Consider the following 22,430-nt stretch of genomic DNA (forward strand, 5'->3'; position numbering starts at 1 on the left):
TCAATAGTGGTTCATAGCTATTATATCGCTGCTGCTGAAGGACTCTGAGGGGAGTACCGGTCACTTGGTTTTGGTTGACAGGGAACATAACAGGTTGGCTAACGTAATTTTATGCTATGGTTTATATTTGTGCAATTTACATATTGACATATTGTATGATATCCTGAATTCACCATAGTGGACCAGGGAAATTAGATGTGTTAAAACATAAAGAATAATGTAACACAATGAAGTGAACAAAATAGAGAATACGGGTGTACCTGTGTCAGGATAAATGGACTTTCATGTGTAGTATTTCGCCCAGATACCCGAAAAGTAAAGCTACATAGAAAATATATTGATAAATATCTGAAAGTTTGGTTTTTGACTGTGCATGTATGCATCCTCTTTTCCTTGACGTTGGCACTAGTAAAGCTATCAAACAGCACTTGACATGAAAGTTTTTGCTTTAATTTCTAAAAGAGAAAACACTCCGATATCTTTGTAAAGCAATCAAAACTGTCTTTCGAGCAAGACTAAAACAACAGTTTCTGTAATAAAATAAATCAGTAAGGCAAGGCCAAAAAGTTATGTGACATTTTCTAAAAATGAAGGTATCTTTGCCAAAACAAGCTTGGTTGTTTCTGATAACACTAGAGACCTGGTGCACAAAATTTGTGCACTCGGATGGGGGTGTCCCTCAGCCCAGCCTGCACCCTCTCACAGTCCGGGAGCCCTCAGCGGACCTGGCCTAAGTCAGCAGTCGGACATCCTTAGCGCCACCTCCGCTGCGCTCGCCAGCCATGAGCCCGGCTCAGGGCTTCTGGCTGAGCGGCACTCCCCCTGTGGGAGCGCACTACCAGGGGGCAGCTCCTGCATTGAGAGTCTTCCCTCTGGTGGTCAGTGCGCATCATAGCGACCGGTCATTCCACCATTCGGTCGATTTGCATATTAGCCTTTTATTATATAGGATTATTATATAGGATTGTGAAAGTAGTTATAAGTCTAGTAACTAATCTGAAGTAAGGGGAAAATATTTTTCTGATCAAAGGACTGTTAGTTGTCACATCACATTAGGCATAGAGTGTAAAATAAAAATATATGTATATGTTCTAGACAGATGATATTTTATTCACTTTTGAGGCAGAGTGAGAGGAGCTAAATTGTTAGCTTGCAAGAAGGGCAGAATCTCAGATCCTTCATAGTTCTTGACAGCCAGATTTTAAGATAGACATTGTTTCCCAGGGGGTCTGGGGGGTATGAAGGCAAGTGAGACTGAGAAGTGAACTGATAATTGGAAAGATAGAACAGTACGAGGTAACTGAAATCCCTAACTAGGGACAAAATAGACAGTGAGTATAGTGAGTGGGTGAGATGCCAGGAAAGAAAAATGTGAACCCCTAATCTGAGATAATGTTTTGCCTCCACAGAGATTTCTACTAATTACCTTTGAACCCTAACTTTTCCTTTCCCTAATTGCAGTCTCATCGATTTATTACTTCTGTGTTTTCTTCACATTTGTTTATGCAAACATTTGGTTTCTTGTGGTTTATTTTCATAAAGAGTTTGATAGTGGGCCATGTGATTACTTCCGTAAATCACACAGATAGCATTTATATCAGCTAGGTATTCCTTTTCCCTTCCCATCTAAAGGAGATTGGTTGAGCGTCCATTCTGAAATTTGAAAAGTCAAATGCTCTTCCCAAATTTCTGAGAATTCGTGAGGGTCTTTTATTGACATGTAATTAAAAAAAATACATATTTTTATTGATTTCAGAGAGGAAGGGAGAGGGAGAGGGAGAGGGAGAGGGAGAGGGAGAGGGAGAGGGAGAGAGAGAGAGAGAGAGAGAGAAACATCAGTGATGAGAGGGAATCACTGATTGGCTGCCTCCTGCACGCCCCCCACTGGGGATCGAGCTCACAACCCTGGCATGTGCCCTTGACTGGAATTGAACCCAGGACCTTTAGTCTGCAGGTCGATGCTCTATTCACTGAGCCAAACCAGCTAGGGCTGCCAGGTCATTTTTTATCTGAATCCCTGCTTTCTCAGAATTTGTGTTATTCACTGTCCCTTGTGGCTCTTGCTGTGTCATCAGACTGAAATCACCCAAACATGAAACTCAGGCTCTTCCTTGAATTCCTTACTGCCACCTGCCTTACTCCATGTTCTCTCTCTTTGTTGTAGATTTTGCTGACATTTGGGGTGAAATATCAAAGTAATGCAAACAGCATACAAGAACACCAGTATTAGTTATCCCTGTATAAATGCTCCTGACTTCTCTTCATGTGGATTGCCCACTTTCCATTATATTGGTACATATGTTTTTAAAATATGTTTTATTATTGCTTTCAGAGAGGAAGGGAGAGAGAAATAGAAACATTAATGATGAGAGAGAATCATTGATTGGCTGCCTCCTGGACGCCCCACAGTGGGATTGAGCCCACAACCTGAGCATGCGCCCTGACTGGAAATCGAACCATGACCTCCTGGTTCATAGGTTGATGCTCAACCACAGAGCCACACCAGCGGGGCATAGATTAGTATATTTTTAATTGAAATGTCCTTCTTAGAAATATAATATGCTATTATACATAAACATATAATACATATATTGTATAGACATATACTATAATATACATAATATTGTATAATATTATAATGGTATGATAACAATAATAGAAATTATTTTCTTATTCAGAGAAATTTAGCAATTAGCACTGTGCTAAAGTTTTAAGTTACTTTGCAAGGTTAGTATGTTCAATGTTTTCGAAAAAAACACTCTTCTCGAATTTGTTTTTGTAAACAGCTATAATCCTCTTTATTTATGTAGGTGGGTAGTAATGTTCCCTTTTAAGTGCCTTATTTAAGTAACCTGAATCTTTCCTCTTTTTGAAATTAGTCAGTCTAGCTAAAGATTCATCCTTGCTTTTGATCTTTTCCATGAGCCAACTTTTGATTTCATCGATTCTTGTCTTATTCCTTATTTCATTATTTCATGCTTGCTTGCATTTGGTTTGCTTGTCTTTTTAGCTCCTCATGTGGAAAATTAGGCTATTTATTTTCTTCTTTCAAATCAGGGGTGGACGTGCAGCCTGCAGGCCATATAAGGGCCAAGAGATCATTTGGTCTGGCCCTGCCGAAGCGTTGGGGTGAGTTCATTAAATGTTTGGCCGAATAGAACAGGCACCTTTTTAAGTCGATAATTTTGTACGGCTTGCGAATGATGTTGCAAATAGCCGAATGGCCCTTGGCAGAAGAAAGGTTCCCCACCCGTTTTAAATGTAGGCAATTACCATGATGAATTTTCCTCAAGCACTTCCTTTGCTGTGTTCCATAAGTTTTTATAAGTTACTAGAGGCCCGGTGCACAGATTCGTGCACCAGTGGGGTCCCTCAGCCTGGCCAGTGCCCTCTCACAATCTGGGACCCCTCGGGGGATGTCGGACTGCTGGTTTCAGCTGACCTGCGGGGATCAGGCCGAAATCGGCAGTCCGACACCCCCCCCCCCCCCCAAGGGATGTAGTAGTGTACAAAGCGGCAGGCAGCCTGGGAGGAGCCCGAGCTCAGGCCAGGTGCCACACTGCTCCCACTCATCTCAGCCCCACTGCACCTGCCACCCCCGCTGGCTCAGTAGCACTGCCATGGAGGCAGGAGAGTCTCGCGCCACCGCATCTGTGCTCGCCAGCCGTGAGCCCAATGTCTGGTGCCTTGTCGATCAGCTGAGCAGTACTCCTACTGTGGGAGCACACTGACCACTAGGGGGCAGCTTCTGCATTGAGCGTCTGCCCCCTGGTGGTCACTGCGCATCATAGCGACCAGTCGACCAGTTGTTCAGTCATTTGGTTGCTTAGGCTTTTATATAAATAGACTAGAGGCCCAGTGCACGGATTCATGCATGGGTGGAGTCGCTCGGCCTGGCTGGTGATTGGGGCCAATCAGAGCCATCTGGCCCAGTCCTGATCGGACCCAATGGAGCCAGCCGGCTGGGGGGAGAGACTGCAGGAGGTTGGCCTGCTGCGGGAGATTGGCTTTGGGAGCACACTGACCACCAGGGGACAGCTCCTGCGTTAAGCATATGCCCCCTGGTGGTCAGTGCGCATCATAGCGACCGGTTGACTGGTCTTTTGGTTGACGGGTCGTAACAGTTGCTTAGGCTTTTATATATATAGGTGTTTTTGATTTTTATTTATCTTAAAGTATTGACTCACTGGTTATTTTCCACAGATTTGCTAGTTTTCCAACTTTATTTGTTATTGATTTATAATTTCTTTATATGTGACTTTAGAATATATCTTCTATGATTTCAATTCTTTTTCATTTGTTAACACATTTCAAGGCCTACCATATGGCCGAAAATGCAGAATATTATGTATGAACTTGAGAAAAATATGTATTTCTGCTCTTGCTGGGTAGAGATGTCTGTCTGGTTTAGTTGGTTTATAATGTTGTTCCAGTTGTCTATTTCTTTGCTGCTCTTCTGTCTAGTTGTTTGATTCATTATTTGAAAGTTGAGTATTGAAGTCTATTTCACACCTCAGTTCTGTCAGTTTTTTCTTCTTGTATTTGTGGCTGTTATTCATTGTATATTTGTTAATTATTATATATTCTTGAGGACTGGCATTTTTATAGTTATAAAATATCATTCTTTGTCTCTAGGAATAATTTTTATCTTAAAATCTATTTGGTCTATTATTATAGCCTCTTCACCTCTCTTTTGCTTTATGTTTACATGGTATGTCTTTTTATCCTTCAACATGTTGTGTCTAGATATAAAATGTGTCTCATAGATATTTTTTCTGGATGTTTTAAAATCTATTCTGCCATGTGTTTTTTTTAATTGTTCTACTTAATCTATTTACATTTGATGTTACTGCTGATGAAAAAGGACTTATTTCATTTGTTTACAATTTGTATGTCATTTCTCTTGTTTCTACCTTTTCATTGTCTTCATTTGTATTCAATGGTTATTTGCTTATGTACCTTTTTAGTTTTCTTTTTATTTCTTTTACTATATATTTTTGAGTAATTTTCTTAGTGGTTGCTGTGGAGATTTTCATCAACTTCTTAACATATAATAGTCCAGCTAGGATTTTTACCATGAGAATTTCCATAGTAGCCCAAACCTTTGCTCCTAATTATTGCTTTATACATTTATGTTTTTAATTAGATAGGAGAAAAATATTTCAAACAAAAAAATACACTGTGCTATATTTACTTCCCTTTTTATATTTATCTGTGTAGTTACCCTTATCAGAGCTCTTTATTCCTTTATGTGGATTAAAGTCACTGTCTAGTTTCTTCTCTTTTTAGCCTGAAGACCATTCTTCAGTATTTCTTTAGGTCAGATATACTATCTGGGAATGTTTTAATTTCTCCTTTTGCAGGATAGTTTTGCTGAATATAGAATTCTGACTGACACTTTTTTTTATCTTTTTCCTTTAGCACTTACAACATATAGTTTCCGGCCTTCCTGCTTTCAAGCCTCCCTGGTTTTTGACTAAAAAAAACACACTATTTATCACACTGAGAATCTCTGCCAATGATGAGCTACTTCTCTCTTGTTGCTTTCAATATGTCCTTTGTCTTTAACTGCCTGCAGTTTGATGAAGTATCTAGGAGTCTTTGGCTGCTTGGGCTGCCATAACAAAATGTCATAGTCTCGTGGCTTAAACAGCAATAATTACTTTTTCACAGTTTTGGAGGCTGGAAGTCCAATATCCGGGTATCAGCATAGTCAGTTTCTGTTGAGAGCTATGTTCCTGGCCTGTAGGAGGCCACCTAGTCGCTGTCCTCACCTGGTGGGAAAGGAACACAAGTTCCCACCCTCGTGACCTCATCTCATGCTTATTCCCTTTCAGAAGCCCCATCTCCAAATACCATCACATTGGGGACTACAGCTTCGAGCTATGAATTACGGGCATACACTAATCCGTCCATAATTCTAACCTAGTTGGAGTTCACTGAGCTTTCTGTATGTGTAGATTCATATTCTCATTGAATTTGGGGAATTTTCCCCATTCTTTTCCAAATGCTTTCTCTGCTCCTTTCTCACGTCTCTCAACCTGGGACTCTCGTTACGCATTGGTGTCCCGCAGGTCTCTCAGGTGCTATTCATTTTTCTCTATTTTTTTTTTTCTTTCTGCTTTTCAGAATGGGTCATTTCAGTTGACGTTGCGTTCACTGATTCTTTCTTCTGCTCAAATAACTCTTGCCTTTGGTTCTTCTGCTTTCGTCTGCTGAGACCCTTTCGTGAATTGTTCATTGCAGTGATTCTACTTTTCAAACTCGGAATTCATATCGGGTCCTTTCTTAAGACAATAGTTTTTCTCATTATTGATATTTCTGTTTGGTATGATAATGTCTTCAGACTTTTCTTTTGCTCTCTATACACGATGTTCTTAAACTCTTTGTACATATTTAAATAGCTGATTTAAACTGTTTTTCTAGAAAAATCCAACAATTGGGTTTCCTCTGAGATCATTTTTATTGATTGATTCTACTCGTGTGTATGGGTACTTCTTTGTTCCTTTGAATATGTCATTCAATTTATTATTGAAAAATGGATATTTTAAATAGCATGATGTGGGAATTCTGGAAATGAAATTTTTTTTCCTCTCTAGGTTTTGTTGTTGCTGCCGGTTACAGTTGTATTGTTTTTTTGGTTTAATGAATCTTCTGAATTAATTCTGTCAAGTCTGTATTGCTTGTCATGTGTAGCCACTGATGTCTTTTCTCTGCGAGAGTAGTCTATCTAACTTTGAAGAATGACTTTCTTAAATTTCTGGAACCAGTACATGTCCCAGTGTATGCTAAGGGGCTGTCTATGTTAGGGCAAACCTTTGACACTGAGCCATGGAGCTGACAACTATTTCCTAATCTTTACTTCCTACCTTTGTAGAGTCTGGAGGCCAGTTAGAAGTGAGACCTCAGGCTTCAGTGAGCATGCACACATCAGCATGTCAGAGCCTTGCAGTACCCAATGGACATCTCATTCCATAGTTTTTACTTTGAAGCTTGTGTTTAGTCTGAGTCAAATGTTACCCACTGTCTTAGGCAGCTGCAATGGGAAAACTTTTTTTTTTTTTATAATTGCTTTCCATAAATTCTCCCGGAAGAAGGCTTTCACACTGGGCGAGCTCTGAGTCATGTCGACTTCAGACAGGCTGCTAAATGGGCTCTCCCAGAGAACCATTAGACAGGTGAAAGAATACGTCTGTCCTCTGGTACCCAGCTTTGACAAGGTTCCAGTTTTATTCTCTTCTCTCTGATGCCTACCAGGCTGTACTAATCATGTGGGCTGCGGCTTTTCCAGGGAACTGCAGAGCCACACCGGAGGGGATGGAACGAGTGCCAGTTAAAGCACCGCACATTTTCCCGTTCTTTCCAAGGTGCAGGCCTTTTTCTCTAATGCATGATCACAGGGTTGGTGTAAGCCTTTGATGAGTGCCCAGTGATTTGGGAAAGTTGATTCTGACCATTTTTTTTTTTTTTGCCACCTTTTTCCCATTGCTTTAGGAAGAGCATATTTTCAGAGGTCCTCACTCTGCCATTTTGGTTGAGGTCACTTCCATACACTGAATTTGAATGGTACAGCTAATAGGAAGCTTCCCGCCCACGTGTGTGGGGTTAGGCTGGCAGTTAGCTCAGGACCACGCTGAAGGAGCAAGCAAGCTGGTGGGGCACTGCTCACTGAATAAAGCAGGGCCGTTGGCCAACCATCGTCCACTTACCTGGTTGCGAAATGGGGCAGAACCAGTTAGCTGCGCTGAGTCACTCTCTGAGGTACTGTGTTTCCTAAGGAATTTTTAAACTTTAATTAAAACAGTAAAGAAGCCTCAGTTGACATCAAAAGGAGGTCCCCAAGTGAAGAAATAGTGAACAGTTACTATGATTGAAGTTAAAATATTACCATTCACATTGATAAAAACATATCACCCGTGTTGGGATGAAGTTTTCCCCCAGTAAAAGCACATGTAGACCACACCTGGCACTGCCAGAATTCTGATTTTGATACATTTGTAACATCTGTGAGTGTGGCAAGGAATTGCCACTCGAGAATTAATATAATACTCTGAATACAGATCAAGATATGTGGAGCCCCAGAGCAGGTTGGTAATTTGGTGCCACTTAAGTAGATAGTCTTTGAATGTGTTTTCAGTATTTATTAGTATTTGGTGGATACAGGAGAAAATGATTTTCTATTTATAAAATATTTACTTCTTTATTTTCATTAAAAAATTAAAAATAATTATATTTTAATTAATTTAGAAGATGAAAATTTCTTATTTTAATCAGCATTTAAACTTGGATACTTCAAAATTACATCAGTTAATAGATTAATATTAATATACTAGAGGCCTGGTGCACGAATTCATGCACCTGTAGGGTCCCTCGGCCAGGCCTGCGGGATCGGGCCAAAACCGGTTCTCCAACATCCCCTGGGGGGTCCTGGATTGAGAGAGGGCTCAGGCCAGGCCGAGGGACCCCACTGGTGCATGATTGGGGCCGGGGAGGTTGGCCAGCTGGGTAGTGACAGCAGGAGGGCTCCAGGGCGTGTCTGGCCCGTCTCGCTCAGTCCCGATCAGCCAGACCCCAGCAGCAAGCTAACCTACTGATTGGAGCGACTGCCCCCTGGTGGTCAGTGCACATCATAGGGAGCGGTTGAGCAGCCTTACCATATCATTAGCATATTAAGCTTTGATTGGTTGAACAGCCGACCAGAAGACTGGACACTTAACATATTAGGCTTTTATTATATAGGATTGATGTAGTTATCAAAAAACATTTACGTCACTTGATATTATAATGCTAGGTGATGATATAGTAGAAATATTTAATAATTTAAGTATTTAATAGAACCTCACCTAGTTTGTAAAAATATAATTTGTAATAATTTGAAAAATATGTTATATATGTATTTTTTATATATACACTGAGTGGCCAGATTATTATGATCTCTGAATGCATAATAATCTGGCCACTCAGTGTATATCCTATATAATAAAAGGCTAATATGCAAATTGTCCCCTCAACCAGGAGTTCGACCAGCAGGCAGGCCGGCCAACCGCCCATGTCCCCTCCCCCTGGCCAGGCTGGCTGGACCCCACCCATGCACGAATTCATGCACCGGGCCCCCAATACACACACACACACACACACACACACACACACACACACACTGAGTGGCCAGATTATTATGCATTCAGAGATCATAATTGGTCACTCAATGTATATATAATATATATGTACAGTGTGTATATACACATACATAACATACATATATATTAAGTTCTAGGTTAGAGATTATTGGAATTTTAAATACAATATTGTTTTCTGTCTCAAGGAATACCCTATTCAGATTGAAAGAAAACAATAATAAAGTAATGTATTAAAAAATGACAGGTGATATTAAGATTGCATATTCCTCTATTCATCAACAGACTGAGACCTTTGATTCCAGAAGGAGGGTCCTGTAGAAGTATAGCACATATAAGTATGCACAGTACTTATACTTGATAATAAAAACTATATTGCTAGTCATGTATTTACTATGTGTGTATTGTTATTTTAGAGTTCACTCTTTATACTTATAAAAAAAGTTTGGTGTAATACCATATGCTGCTGTGCAGACAGCAGCCTCATTCATCTGGTGTTCACCACGTCACTTTCTTGATTGCGTCATTCGCTCTGGTGCTCGCTGTAATCCTGAGTTGTGTGGTACAGTGACATGCTGGAGAGCTTGCAGCCCAGGAACAGTAGGCCATACCCTCTGGCCTCGGTGTGTAGCAGGCTATCCACCTGGGTCCGTGTAAGTCACTCTATGATGTTCGCACAATGACAGAACTGGCTAGTGATGCATTTTTTGGAACGTACCCTAGCCTTTAAGTGGCACATGCTGTACAGTTACCCTTACTCAATATGGGCAACAAGGGACCACATTTGGTATTTGAGGGCATGAGTCATAGTCTGAGGGAGATAGGAGGTTTCTGCCCGTTTGGGAGATGATTAATGACATACTGTCTTTATTAATCCCCTGCTTACAGCACATCACATTTCAGATGGAATTCTTTAGGAAAATCACCTTGGGAGATAACTGCCTTGTAAAGCTGAGTGTTATCAGTGCACGGACACCAGGGCCCATCCGAAGTGCCGTCAGGTAGCGCTTCCGTTTGCATTTTAAGGCACACACAGAATCTCAGAACTCTCTCCCAAAGATCCTTTGTTTTAGGATCCAAATTTACTTAGCTCCCAAATATATACATGTACACATATGTAAAAGATTGCCTTAAAATTTCTTAGGCAAACTAGTAAGCTTAATTTTAATTGACAAATACTTTTTGTTTCCATATGTGTGTTCTCCAGTTAAATACTATCTTTGCCAAATGTGCTAGGTCAGGAAGTCAACATTTAGCAATGCACCGACTTAGCAAGCATCCCCGCATATGTTTGGAAAAATCAACGATACAGTGTATATTCAGCAATACATATATTGCTTATGATTTGTTTTCAAATCTTGTGGATCGTATTGAAAAGATAATAACAAAAGCTTTTATCATGAAAAGCCCTGGCTATCGCCATAAAATGTTAATTATTGTCCAAGAAGATGACGGATCCACCTTGTAAACATTGGAAAAATCTGTCCTAAAACATTTCAACCAGAGAGTGAACAGCAGTTTCTTTGGCTCTTCCTTTGTTTACACCCGAACAACAGTGTTTCTTTCTTTCAAAATCGTGGCGCATTTGGATGCTTTTGAAAGCAAGGCAGCAGCCCCCACTGGCTCAGCTGCAGGGAGAGACGCCCTCCTCTGCCTGAGCGGGTTTTGCTCCAGGAAATAAACACCAGATTCCGTCCTTTCAGGCTCTGAGCCACATCAGGTTCCGAGTGCAAGTTTGAGTTGTCCGCTAGGGGCGCCTCTGCGGGACACGGTTCAGGGTTCAGCTGGCTGGGGGGTGGCGGGACGCGCTGGTGATACCTGCCCCCCAGTCCCGTCTGTCTCCCCCGGGAAGCCTGGGTCCCCGGAGCCCCTGGCTGCACCGGCGCCTGCAGCCCCTCCGCCCCGCGCTCCCTGCGCGCCTGGGAAGGGCGGAGAGAAGGGGGAGGGCTGGGGGGGGGGTGTCCTAGGCCCTGGGGGTCACTCCAGGTGGGCGACAAGTGCTGCTCAGTGGGCAGGGACGCAGAGGGCGTGAGGCGTTGAGTCCCATCCCGCGGGGTCCCCTGGCCTCGCCCGGCTTCAAGGCGGGGGCGGGATGGGGCCTTGGCCTGCCTCCCGCAGGCGTTGCCGTTGCCAGGGCAACTGTGCGGTTGGCGGGGGACGCGGGAGGCTGAGCGCGCGGCGGGGCTGGCGTGGGGCGTGTGGGTGGAGGACCAGCCCAGCCCAGCGCCAGGTAGCGGGGTCGGAGGCCCGGCGGGGGCTGTGGGGTGCAGGGCCCCTTCCTCCCTCCCACCCTCCCGGGTTGTCATGGAGACGCTGGGGCAGCCTCGCCTGCACCCGCTGCTGCTCCTGCAGGCGCTGGAGCGGAAACAGCAACCAGAGCCCTTCTGCCCCCGCGGCTCCGCCAGGAACCCCATCCCAGCAGCTGCCGCCTCTCGCCCGCCCGCCTCCCACAAACAGGAAGTGAGCGGGCAGGTGTCCACAAGTCACCCCGGGTCTCCCCCCCACCCCCACCCCCACCCCCGTCCACGCCTTGGTTTACTCGGCTTTCCACCCAGATTTCTCCGTCTCTGCGCCCCCGTCTCCCCAATAACCGCGGAGGATGGAAGCGTGGCCCCTTCACACGGGGTCTGCCAGTCTCTCCTGCTGGCAGGCAGCTCCCCAGCTCCCAGGACACTGGCCTGACCACATCCAGGGTCCGGCAGAAAGAAATTTCCAGTCCTGGGTCCCCCTCATTACGGAAGATACGTGCAATGCCGCGTGTTCACCCATAGGACCGGGGTACCATTCGTAGGACTGTCCTCGTGATGAAATGCACTGCTTTTTGACACCTGAGTGAGATCACAGGTGTTGGAATATCTGGGGACATAATGGAGAGAAAAACAGACTGCTCAGAAGCCTGTCCTTGTTTCTTCGTGTGTGTGTGTGTGTTTCCCCCCTAATTCTACATGCCAATCCGGTGCGAAAACCCCTCTTTTCTGGGCTCTGCTTCTTCCATGTTTGAGGTCAGCTTTTGGCTTTGCAAAGGGGCCTGTTTTAGCCGGGGTCTGCCTTTGAACTGGGGCGGGAGGGGGTGGCCTAGAATACCGACACTTAGCTCAGGTTCAAGATGAAGTGCACGATGCCTCTCTCCCGACTCCAGCCGCGAATGCTCTGAGCAGGAAGGACTGCCCGATGAGATGAGAGCAGGTGGCGGCCTCGGTGGCCCTGCGAACCGCTGTTGGTCACAACCCCTGGCTTCTCAGTGTCTGCCTGCTTCCCGAGGATACGGCCCGGCTTTCATGCCCCGAGAGCTCCCTGGAGCTTTTGCTGCTGATAATCACGAGTTTCCTCCCATAGTTCTGCAATTTTGACCAGCCTTTTCAGCTGACTTGAATACTGTGTCTTTAGAAAATCCCAACAATGCAGGACAACTATTTCTTTCCTAAAGCCGATGGGTGAGATACGTAATGATTTGGGTTTTCCCCACACTTTCTGTGTCATGGAGAGTTTTATATAGTCCAAGCCCCCGGTAAAGCCATGAATGTGAGACACGCTTGTCTTCAGTGTCCTATCACTTCGGTCTTCCCCAAGCACGGAATCTGGTTCTGCCTTTCATCTGTCATCCCACTGCTAAGAATCGGACCCTCTTGACCTAACCTGTCCTTTTCCTTGAAAATCTCCCATCTCTCCTGGCACTTCTCTGCCCTCTTCGAAAGCTCTTTCTCAGTCTTTCACTTTTTCCTTTCCTTTTTTTTTTTTATTGCATATTGCTTTTCCATTTTATCCATCTTACCTATTTTCCTGGGCCTTCTCCTTCCCATCCATAGGGTCACACGCCCTGTCATTCTCTTGTCTCTTTACTCTGTGTTATCTTGTGCAAACTTCGCTTGAACTCCAGACCCCTATTTCTAGCTCCTTCATGGACCTTGATACTTGTCTTCCCTGTAGGCATCTTCAGTTCAACCCGTCCCTGACTGAACCCTGTCCCTTTCCAACCTCTTATTCTGTTCTGAAGTTCACTCTCTGTGATAGTTACACGGTAGCTGACGCAGAGCATGCGGACAACCATGGATAAGCTGGCGCTGGGATCAAGCTGCCTTGGTTCATAGCCAAGCTCCACAACTTGCTAGCAGTGTCATTTAGGACAATTGCTTAACCTTTCTGCTATTCTCAGGACTTTGCAGGAGTTAAATACAGGCAGTCCTCGGGTTACATCGGACTTGACATTCGACATACGTCGTTTTGTGGTTACGTTGCTATCTCCCATCCTATATAATAAAGATGTAATATGCAAATGGTCGTTACGCCCTGAAGCGTAACGACCGACTGCATAACAACTGGATCACGGATCAGCAGGAGGGTGGGGCAGCGAGCTACAAGCAGACAGCGGAGAGCTACAGGAGAGGGCAGGGCAGCAAGCTATGGGGGGGCAGGGAAGGGGAAAGGGGGACTACAGGAGGGCAGGGCAGCAGGCTAAGAGCTACTGGAGGGCAGCAGCGAGCTATTGGTGAGCTATTGGTGCACGGATTCGTGCACAGGGCTGCTAATTTATTTATAAAAAAAAGTTCTGTCATTTCAATGTATGTCCATATGTGCTTTATGTTTTTTATTATTTATTTACCACAAGTAAAGGTCAGGAATTGTTGTCTTTTACATTTTTTTTTTACTGTTTCACTTCATTACTGCTGTGTATGTGCTCCATGTGAGTGACGTAGGTGCTTATGTAGGTGGGTTCTGACTTAACGGCGAAAATCGTGGTATGTCGCGCTGTAGGAACGGATCTCCCACGTAACCCGTGGACCTACTGTAGTGCACATATCACCCAGTGCATGTAAGTGCTCAATTGATGTTAGAAGACGTTGGTTGTGAGGGGGTCTTGAGATCTCACTGAAAGGATTTTTATGCCGCCACTTGGGGGAAGTTCCGCAGCCTTTACTTCTAACATACGGAAAGTCTAAGAAGCAGAAGGGGAAGGGCATACGCTAACCTTCAGGGTGGGAGGACATAGGGAACGTTTTCGCAAACAGGCATTTTCAGTTGCTACTCCGCGAATATCTCTTCTTGGGAAAATTCTCTTTGTGGAAAGAACGTCTTGTTCCTTGCTGATTGTTTTGAAACTCACTTTCCTTAAGCCTGCGTTTTGTCATTTTAGTTTTCTTTTTCTGAGTGCTCAGAAAGAAAGATGAACATGGAGTTGTGAATCATGGCAAGAATGATGGGATGCCTTTAAGGTGGGAAAAACTGGACCTGGCTGCTACGTGGTGGTCTTTTCCCTGCCCTGCTCCTTCTGTAATCAACACTCCTCAGTGATTCCAAACTTACATTTCCATTGGCTCCCATCTCCCCATACTGACTGCCTGTTTTGTCAAACAGTACTGTCCTTTACAAATGTTAAACCTATTTCCTACTCCTTTTCCCTTGTATCTTTGCACATGTCCTATGTTTCTGTCTGGTCTGGCCAGTAAATGAGGCAGAAGCTCCAACTTGTCCTTCGTATTCATTGTTTTCCTCCCCAGAGGAACAGCACCCTCTGACTTACAGCGGGACATGTGGCTGCATTTGCCAGCTTTTCTTGCCTCTCGGCGTGGTCCAGTGATGGAGTGTGGACCTTAGGCAGGCATGATGAGCACACCTTATTTCCTATACTCTCTCACTTGTACTTCTGGATGGGAAATAGTGAAGTCTAGAGAGCCCTGGGCAGTCACGTGTTTCTGACAGCAGAGCCACGTCCAGCCCACTGGACTGTTAGATGAGAGATAAATACATTTCCATCTATTTAAGCTACAATATCTGGAGGTCCTTTTATTACGATACAGTCTCTGTCTTAACACAGTAGTTTGTAAACATTATGACTCATGTTTGTGGTGGCATTTCATTTTTTAATTTGCAATTTCCTGATGACATACTAATAGGACATCTTTTCACATACTTGATTTCCATTTGTACATCTTCTTCAGTGAGATATCCGTTCAGATATTTTGCCCATTTTGTAGTCGGACTTCTGTTTTCTTATTGTAGGATTTTAAGACTTTGTATATTTTGGATAATAATTTTTTATCTGGTATATCTTTTGCAAATATTTTCTCCCCATGTGTGACTTACCTTTTCAGTCTCTTGACTGTGTCTCTCACCGAGCAGAACTTTTTAATTATAATGAAGTCCAGCCTATGAATTATTTTTTTCATCCATAGTACCTCAGTGTTGTACCAAAAAAAAATCATTGTCATGCCCAAGTTCATGGTGATATTTTTCCTATATTCTAGGCGTTTGTATAGTTTGGAACTTGTACATTTGGGGCTATGCTCCATTTGGAATCACTCTTTATGAAGAGTGCAGCTCTGTGTCTAGATTCTCTTTCTCTGTGCATGTAGATGTCTATGTTTCTAGCAACAGTTGTTGAAAAGACAATCTTTTTCCATTGTATTGCCTTTTCTCCTTTGTTAAAGATCACTTCATATTTATGTGGGTCCACTCAGGTACCTTATATTCTGTTGCATGGATCCAGTTGTCTGTTCTCTTGTCTGTATGACACTGTCTTGATTACAGTAGCTTTTAGGAAACTTTGAGGTTGGATAGTGTCAATCCTCTCACTTTGCTCTTCTCCTTTAATATCGTGTTGGCTTTTCTGGGTGCCCTTTACTTTTTTTTTAGGGAACTATCACCAGAACTCTGTCTCTTTATGTCAAAGGCTTAGTCAGGCATTAGAAGGACACACATTATCCTCTATAATAAAAGCCTAATATGCTAAGTGCCCAGTCGTCCGTTCAACCAATCAACGTGTAATATGCTAATGATATGCTAAGGCCACTCAACTGCTCGCTATGATGTGCACTGACCACCAGGGGGCAGACAGTCAACTGGTCGACCAGTCGCTATGATGTGCACTGACCACCAGGGGGAAGACACTCCAACCGGTAGGTTAGCTTGCTGCTTGGGTCTGGCCAATCAGGACTGAGTGAGACAGGCTGGACACACCCTGGAGCCCTCCTGCAGTCCCTCCCCTGCTGGCCAACCTCCCACGTCCCTCCCTGGCCCCAATTGTGCACCAATGAGGTCCCTCGGTCTGGCCTGCACCCTCTCTCAATCTGGGACCCCTCAGGGGATGTTGGAGAGCCAGTATGGGTCCGATCCCGCTCAACGCGGTAGCTGCCTCCTGGTGGTCAGTGCGCTCCCACAGGGGGAGCATCGCTCAGCCAGAAGCCGGGCAGCACTAAGGATGTATGACTGTCACCTACGTTGTCAGTTGGACATCCCCCGAGGATTCTCAAACTGTGAGAGGGTGCAGGCCAGTCTGAGGGACCTCCCCCCCCCCACACTGAGTGCACTAATTTCGTGCACTGGGCCTCTAGTCTATCTATAATAATAAAAGCGTAATATGCTAATTAGACTGGACATCCTTCCAAGATGAAGCTGGGGCTCCAGCCGTGGAATTGAGGCAGCTGCCACGGCTGCAATGGAGGGATCCAGGCAGCCGTGGCTACAAAGGCCTGCCATGGCTACAAAGGCATCGGGCCTCTAGTAATAAAATCACAACTTACCTTTGTTGAGTGCTTACTAATTCCATGCAAAGTTCCGGCAAACCTCAAATCAAGCCAAACAGATAAGTGTTATAATGATCTTCATATTCCCAATGAAAAAAAATCCAAGGACCAAATAAATGTAATGGAATTGCCCAAGGAAACTTGGGAAGTAAATGATGGGATATGATAGTTTACTTCAAAGAGGCATAATGTGCTGTCTCTTCCCAATACCTGTAAGCATGAGCCAACTGCTTGGCAAAGAGTGTGTACAAATTATCCAGGTTATGGAGACACACATTATGTTCTAATTGGATGTTTACTGACCAAGTACTACATACCAAGGACTCCTCTCGGTATGAACATTTCTCAGTCATTATCACTAAGCATCATTTCCTAGTGAGCTCACTGTGCAGAGTAAGGATCTGATAGTGCTGAGATCATTTAAAATACAACCTAGTCACTTTCTCCCCCACAACAGTGCCACACTGGGATCCACCTAGATGCCCATCAACAGGAAAATGGACAAATGGTGACTTAGCCATGCAATGGGACATTATTCAGACGTAAAAAGCATGAACTCTGATGCACACAAAAACATGAATACATCTCTAAATTATTATACCAAATGGAAAAAGTGAGACACAGAAGTACACAAGTACGTACTTTATAATCCCAGTATGTAAACGTTTGGGATATGCAAATACTAACCTGGTGGTTGAAATCATCAGTCATTGCTTTTAAGGACTTGACTAAGAAAGAATATGAAAGGATTATCTTGGGCAGTGGTCGGCAAACTTATTAGTCAACAGAGCCAAATATCAACAGTACAACGATTGAAATTTCTTTTGAGAGCCACATTTTTTAAACTTAAACTTCTTCTAACGCCACTTCTTCAAAATAGACTCACCCAGGCCGTGGTATTTTGTGGAAGAGCCACACTCAAGGGGCCAAAGAGCCACATGTGGCTCGCAAGCCGCGGTTTGCCGACCACTGATCTAGGGTGATGGGAATGTTATTAGATACATTTACTTATACTGGCTGAACAATATATTTAAGATCTGAGCATTTCGCTGTATATAAATTATAAAAAAATAAAGAAATAAAAAAAAAACAAAATAAAATATGAAATGCCAAACATTGGAATGAGCGAAGGGAGGCAGAAGCACAGGGAAATAAGTGAGTAACGTAGCTTTAAGGAGTCAGGTATTGCTTCATGGAAGACTGGTCATGTGAGTTGGGTTTTGAAGACAACAGGAATTTGCCAGTTAAAAGATATTCTAGGGGAAAAGCAGAGCGCACATTCATTTATTGATTTCTGATTTATCTACTCAAAAATTATGGTCCATTTATTTTCTGCTTGGTATAATTCTGTGTTCTTGTGATGCAGCAGTGAAAAAGACAAATGCAGTTTTTGCCTGCAGAAAGCTTAGATTCTAATGGGGAAGTCATAAGTCATAAGTTTTATGGAAACTTCATAACAACTTTCAGGGAAAGTTGAGTTCATTGTGATTAGAATGTGTTGGAATGATAAGAAATAAGGTGGGTAGTGGTAAGTAAATTGGAATCAGATTAAGAATATTTAAATGTATAATAAATTAAGGAGTGTGAATTGTATCTTAGAGGTGTGAGAGTCTAGTAGACATTTGTAAATCCTAAATTGATGTAGTTACCATCAATTTAGGATTTACAAATTTATTTTTTAATTATAGTTAACATTTAATATTATATTAGTTTCAGAGATAGTTATAATTTTTAAGGAAGATATTTGGACTATTTGAGGACACATTGGAATAGAGAGAAATGAGTGGAAAAGTGGTAAAGAGAATGCTGTTCCCAAAGTTAAGCCAAGGTCGGCAGAAAGTCAGTACATGTGCCACCTCATATTGTTGAGCCCATCGTAGGCTATGCTAACCCAGAAAAGCACTCTTCCTCACCAAGTCAAAACCAGGCTTGAACCCGGCACACACATGATCAAAAGCAGGTTTGGCACATGCACTCGAGGTGACTTCTGGTGGAGGTTCCAAAAGTCATTTGCTGGGTTCTTGAATCAGGAGCCCAGTAGGAAAAGGAAGGGAGTAGATTGGAGAGCTAGTTCACAGGTAGAATTATTTGATTACTGGATAAGAGACTGATTCAGACTTTTATATTGTGAATCTGGGTGACAGTAACATTAATAATAATAATAATAGCAATAAATCATGGCACAGAATGAATGCATCTAGATTCTTGGGGAAGTGTGGTAGTCTTGACAAAGACCACACTTCCACATCTCATTAATTAATGTTCACATTTACTTCTCAGAGAAAGTCTACTGTAGCTCTTCTGATCAATTTAGAGGAAAGAACCTTTATTTCTGGGCTTTAATTCCTTGCCTTGTGATTAGGTCAGTAATTTTTACTTCGCTGTCAAATGCACATAGCTCAATTCTTACCCTCAGAGCTTTCCTAAAATTCTCTCCCCCTCCTCCCCCTCCCTGCCCCTTGGGACTATGACTCACAAGATGGGTTTCTTAGCTGCAAGAGCTTTAAATTATTTTTTATTTTGTTAGCATCTCCTTCCAAATATACTCATGCATTATAGGCCATTGGCCACGAACATTATATGTCTTTTGACCTGTTAATTTTGTTATCATTGAGTGTTCAGTGAATACTAGCATCTCTGAAACTCATTTTTGTTTGCCTCGCTCTGGTTCTTAGTACTAAGGGTGTAACTTTACCACTCTTCCAGCTAATGATTGTGTCTGCTCGTTAAGGGAAAATGCGAGAAGATGCCTTTGTGCTGCTCCTTCACAGCCAAATACTTGCATTATCCACAATGGTGACCAAAGGAGATGGCCCAGTTGACTAAATCTTCAGATGAACCCTACATTTACATAAAAACAAATCCGTCTTCAGGGAGAGAAAATTCCTTTCTGCCTTGTCCTTGTTTACTCCGTAAGCTGTTAATAGATGTTAGCTCGGGCAGATGATGAAAAAGCAGGGGAGCCCGGCCGGCGTGGCCCAGGGGTTGAGCGTCCACCCGTGAACCAGGAGGTCACGGTTGGATTCCTGGTCAGGGCACAGGCCCTGGTGCAAGCTCGATCCCCAGCGTGGGGCGTGGAGAAGGCAGCCGATCCATGAATCTCTCTCATCATTGATGTTTCTCTCTCTCTCTCCCTCTCCCTCCCTCTCTGAAATCAATAAGAATATGTTTAAGAAGAAAAGCAGGGAAGCAGGCAGCCTCAGTGAGGCGTGGTTCATCAGGACCTTGAGAGGGAAAGTGGTTTGTGCTTCCTGAGCAGCAGCAGCCGGAGGAGGCGGTGGGAGCCACTCCTGCGAGACAGCATCTGACAGGCAGCTCGGCGCAGCCGGACCATATGGCCGGGCAGGGCTGGCCAGGCTGCTCTGTGCCCGGGCTGCTCTGTGCCCAAGGCCTTGTCTGCCTCGGGACTCAGACTTCTGTTTGTGCGGAAGGAGCACGAACACGCTCCGTAAACACTTGTAATTATCTTCTCATGGAAGACGCATAAGCTTGGACCTCAGTACTGTGTTCTTGGGTAAACCATGCATCCTGGAGAGAAGTGGAATTACCTGTTTTGTTTTTGCAGATGAATTGCTGGTATAAAATTAATGCGTTTTTATAGGGTTGCCACTCAAAACACTCACTTTTATCTTTTTTAGGTTGTAGTATTATTTTAGGTTGAAACACTTCATTTCTCTCTCTATGCTACTTTTACTTTGTTCTATTTTATTTCTTTTCCCATAAATATTGTTTGAATTTTTACAAGTTATTTTGTTGTTTCCCTTTTTTGAAAAAAGAATGGTTCGTCACAAACACTTTAGAAGATATTGAAGAATGCTGCAGATTAAAGGTTCATAATTTGGTTTATCACTGTGCTATTTTTTATATAGTTAGGGTGAATTTATTCAATAGCCAATACATAAAATCAAAGATTTATTTCAGCTCCAGATTTTTACAAATTATTTGCTTTGCCAGACGTTTTGCTGTCGTTGTCTGTGTGTGTGTGTGGATATGTGAGTGAACCGAAGGCCTGAGGGCCAAATGGCAGGGTCGGCCCCCCGAGTCTGAAAAGAGAGCTTCGGGCCACTTTGAGAGCGAGCCCGTTCTGCCTGGATCCGGTGAAAACCTCTATTTTCCCGTCTCTCTCCTCTTCACAGGGGAGCATGCTTCAGCGCCGGAGCCCCGGGTGTGTGACCTGGTGCCGTGCAGTGATTGAGAAACTTACTTACGTCCCCTGGTTCAGTGTGTGAACATGTTTTTGTTTAAACAACTTTAGGTGCTCACTTTGTGTTAAATACATTTATTTATTTAATTTTATTTTTTACTAATTTTGTGCTGCTTGTTTTGCTTCTGTTTCAGGATGGCGTAGGGGTGGACGAGAAGCTGTCCCTGCGGCGGGTGGCCGTGGTCGAAGATTTCTTCGACATCATCTACTCCATGCACGTGGAGACCGGGCCCAATGGGGAACAGATCCGGAAGCACGCTGGGCAGAAGAGAACATACAAAGCAGTAAGTTACGAAGGCCCTGAAAAGGAACGAGGCATGCATTTGGAAATTTGGTGATAGGGATGCTTATTAAAACGGGGTTAAATAAGGATAAATATTCTATCTGCGACATAAATTAGACCATCTCCTGGTCACACCCGACATTTAAACTGTAATTTAATTATTACTGGTTCTGTTTTGGTCGTGTGTTCACCAAGTCTGTTGTATGTAATTTAAACCTGTCTCTACGAGTCTCATAGAGTTTTCTGTAAATATACATAATATGTGGCAGTCCCAGTCAAATGCGTTATTTATTCACTGCATCATAATATGGCTGGAACTTTTGAAGATTGGTACTACCACTACAGTTTTAACATTTCTTCCCCTTCAAATCATATTAATATGTTTAGGCAGTTCCTCTTTAATGCTTATAATCACACGGATAAGAAAATTTTATGTACTCTTTAAATGTCTCCTTATATAAATACATTGTACCAAAGGGTATACATTTCTTACAGAATAGGTTATTAAAAGATATGTGTAACTTTTATAGATTTAATGCCCTTGGACATTTTTGAATGGATATATATATATGTAATGTTTATATCATAAATTATGTGAAAAGAAGGTTTAATTAACTGTTAGATTTGAAATATATATTGTCAAGCTGGAGTTATATATTGTTTCTAAAGTGTCTAATTATTACTTACTGTTTGATCTAGACACTTTAATATAGCTTTTTATTTAATTAAAAAGTTTATGGAATCCTCTTAATATCGATATTTCATCCTTTCTAGGAAAATGGAACAGTAAATTATTCTTTTCCAATATGAGCCAAGTGTACGTCAGAAGTACTTTATCAGCAATCAGAAGAATATGCTTTTTTAGAATTCTTATTGAACTTTGCTTTTGGCTGCCTTTATATTAACTGTTTTCAGCTATATTGATACACAATATCAGTCTGGATCCATTTTTTTTTCAGATACAGAAAAATGTGTGAAATGCTCAAAGTTTCAGATCCAGGTACCTATGTTTGAAAACTAGCTACTGAGCATAAGAAAGAGCTTCTTTTCCATAACTATTTTTTGCTATATTTCCAGGGTCATAGCGAACCTGTGTAGTTGCATAATAACCCCTAATACATGTTGTATTTATCTCTCCTTCTCTATGGTTTTGTTTCTTGGCTGTTTCCAAACTGCATGGTTTGTGGGAGGCACTGTTGTAGGTTTCCTCCCATAATTCTGCCACAGAAACTTTCTTTTGACTTACTCCTCTCATGACTAATGGCAGAGGTTTGCCTTCTTTAGGATAG

General features: G+C 42.9%; 1 protein-coding gene across 4 annotated transcripts in view; it reads left to right on the top strand.

Moving 5' to 3' along the window:
* Positions 1 to 22,430, top strand: part of NOL4 (nucleolar protein 4) — a gene marked incomplete at both ends in the record, with an annotated part of 223,237 nt that overhangs the window by 24,565 nt on the left and 176,242 nt on the right. For 3 of the 4 annotated variants that reach the window (XM_079785151.1, XM_079785153.1, XM_079785154.1), the window contains one exon: positions 20,993 to 21,142. In XM_079785151.1, coding sequence (XP_079641277.1) covers positions 20,993 to 21,142 — 150 coding nt within the window. Of the gene's footprint in view, positions 1 to 20,992; positions 21,143 to 22,078; positions 22,142 to 22,430 lie in introns of all 4 variants that reach the window. The other variant, XM_079785152.1, reaches the window with a different exon arrangement.

The sequence above is a fragment of the Cnephaeus nilssonii genome (assembly GCF_951640355.1).
Source record: "Cnephaeus nilssonii genome assembly, chromosome: 11".
In the NCBI taxonomy this organism is placed as follows: Eukaryota; Metazoa; Chordata; class Mammalia; order Chiroptera; family Vespertilionidae; genus Cnephaeus; species Cnephaeus nilssonii.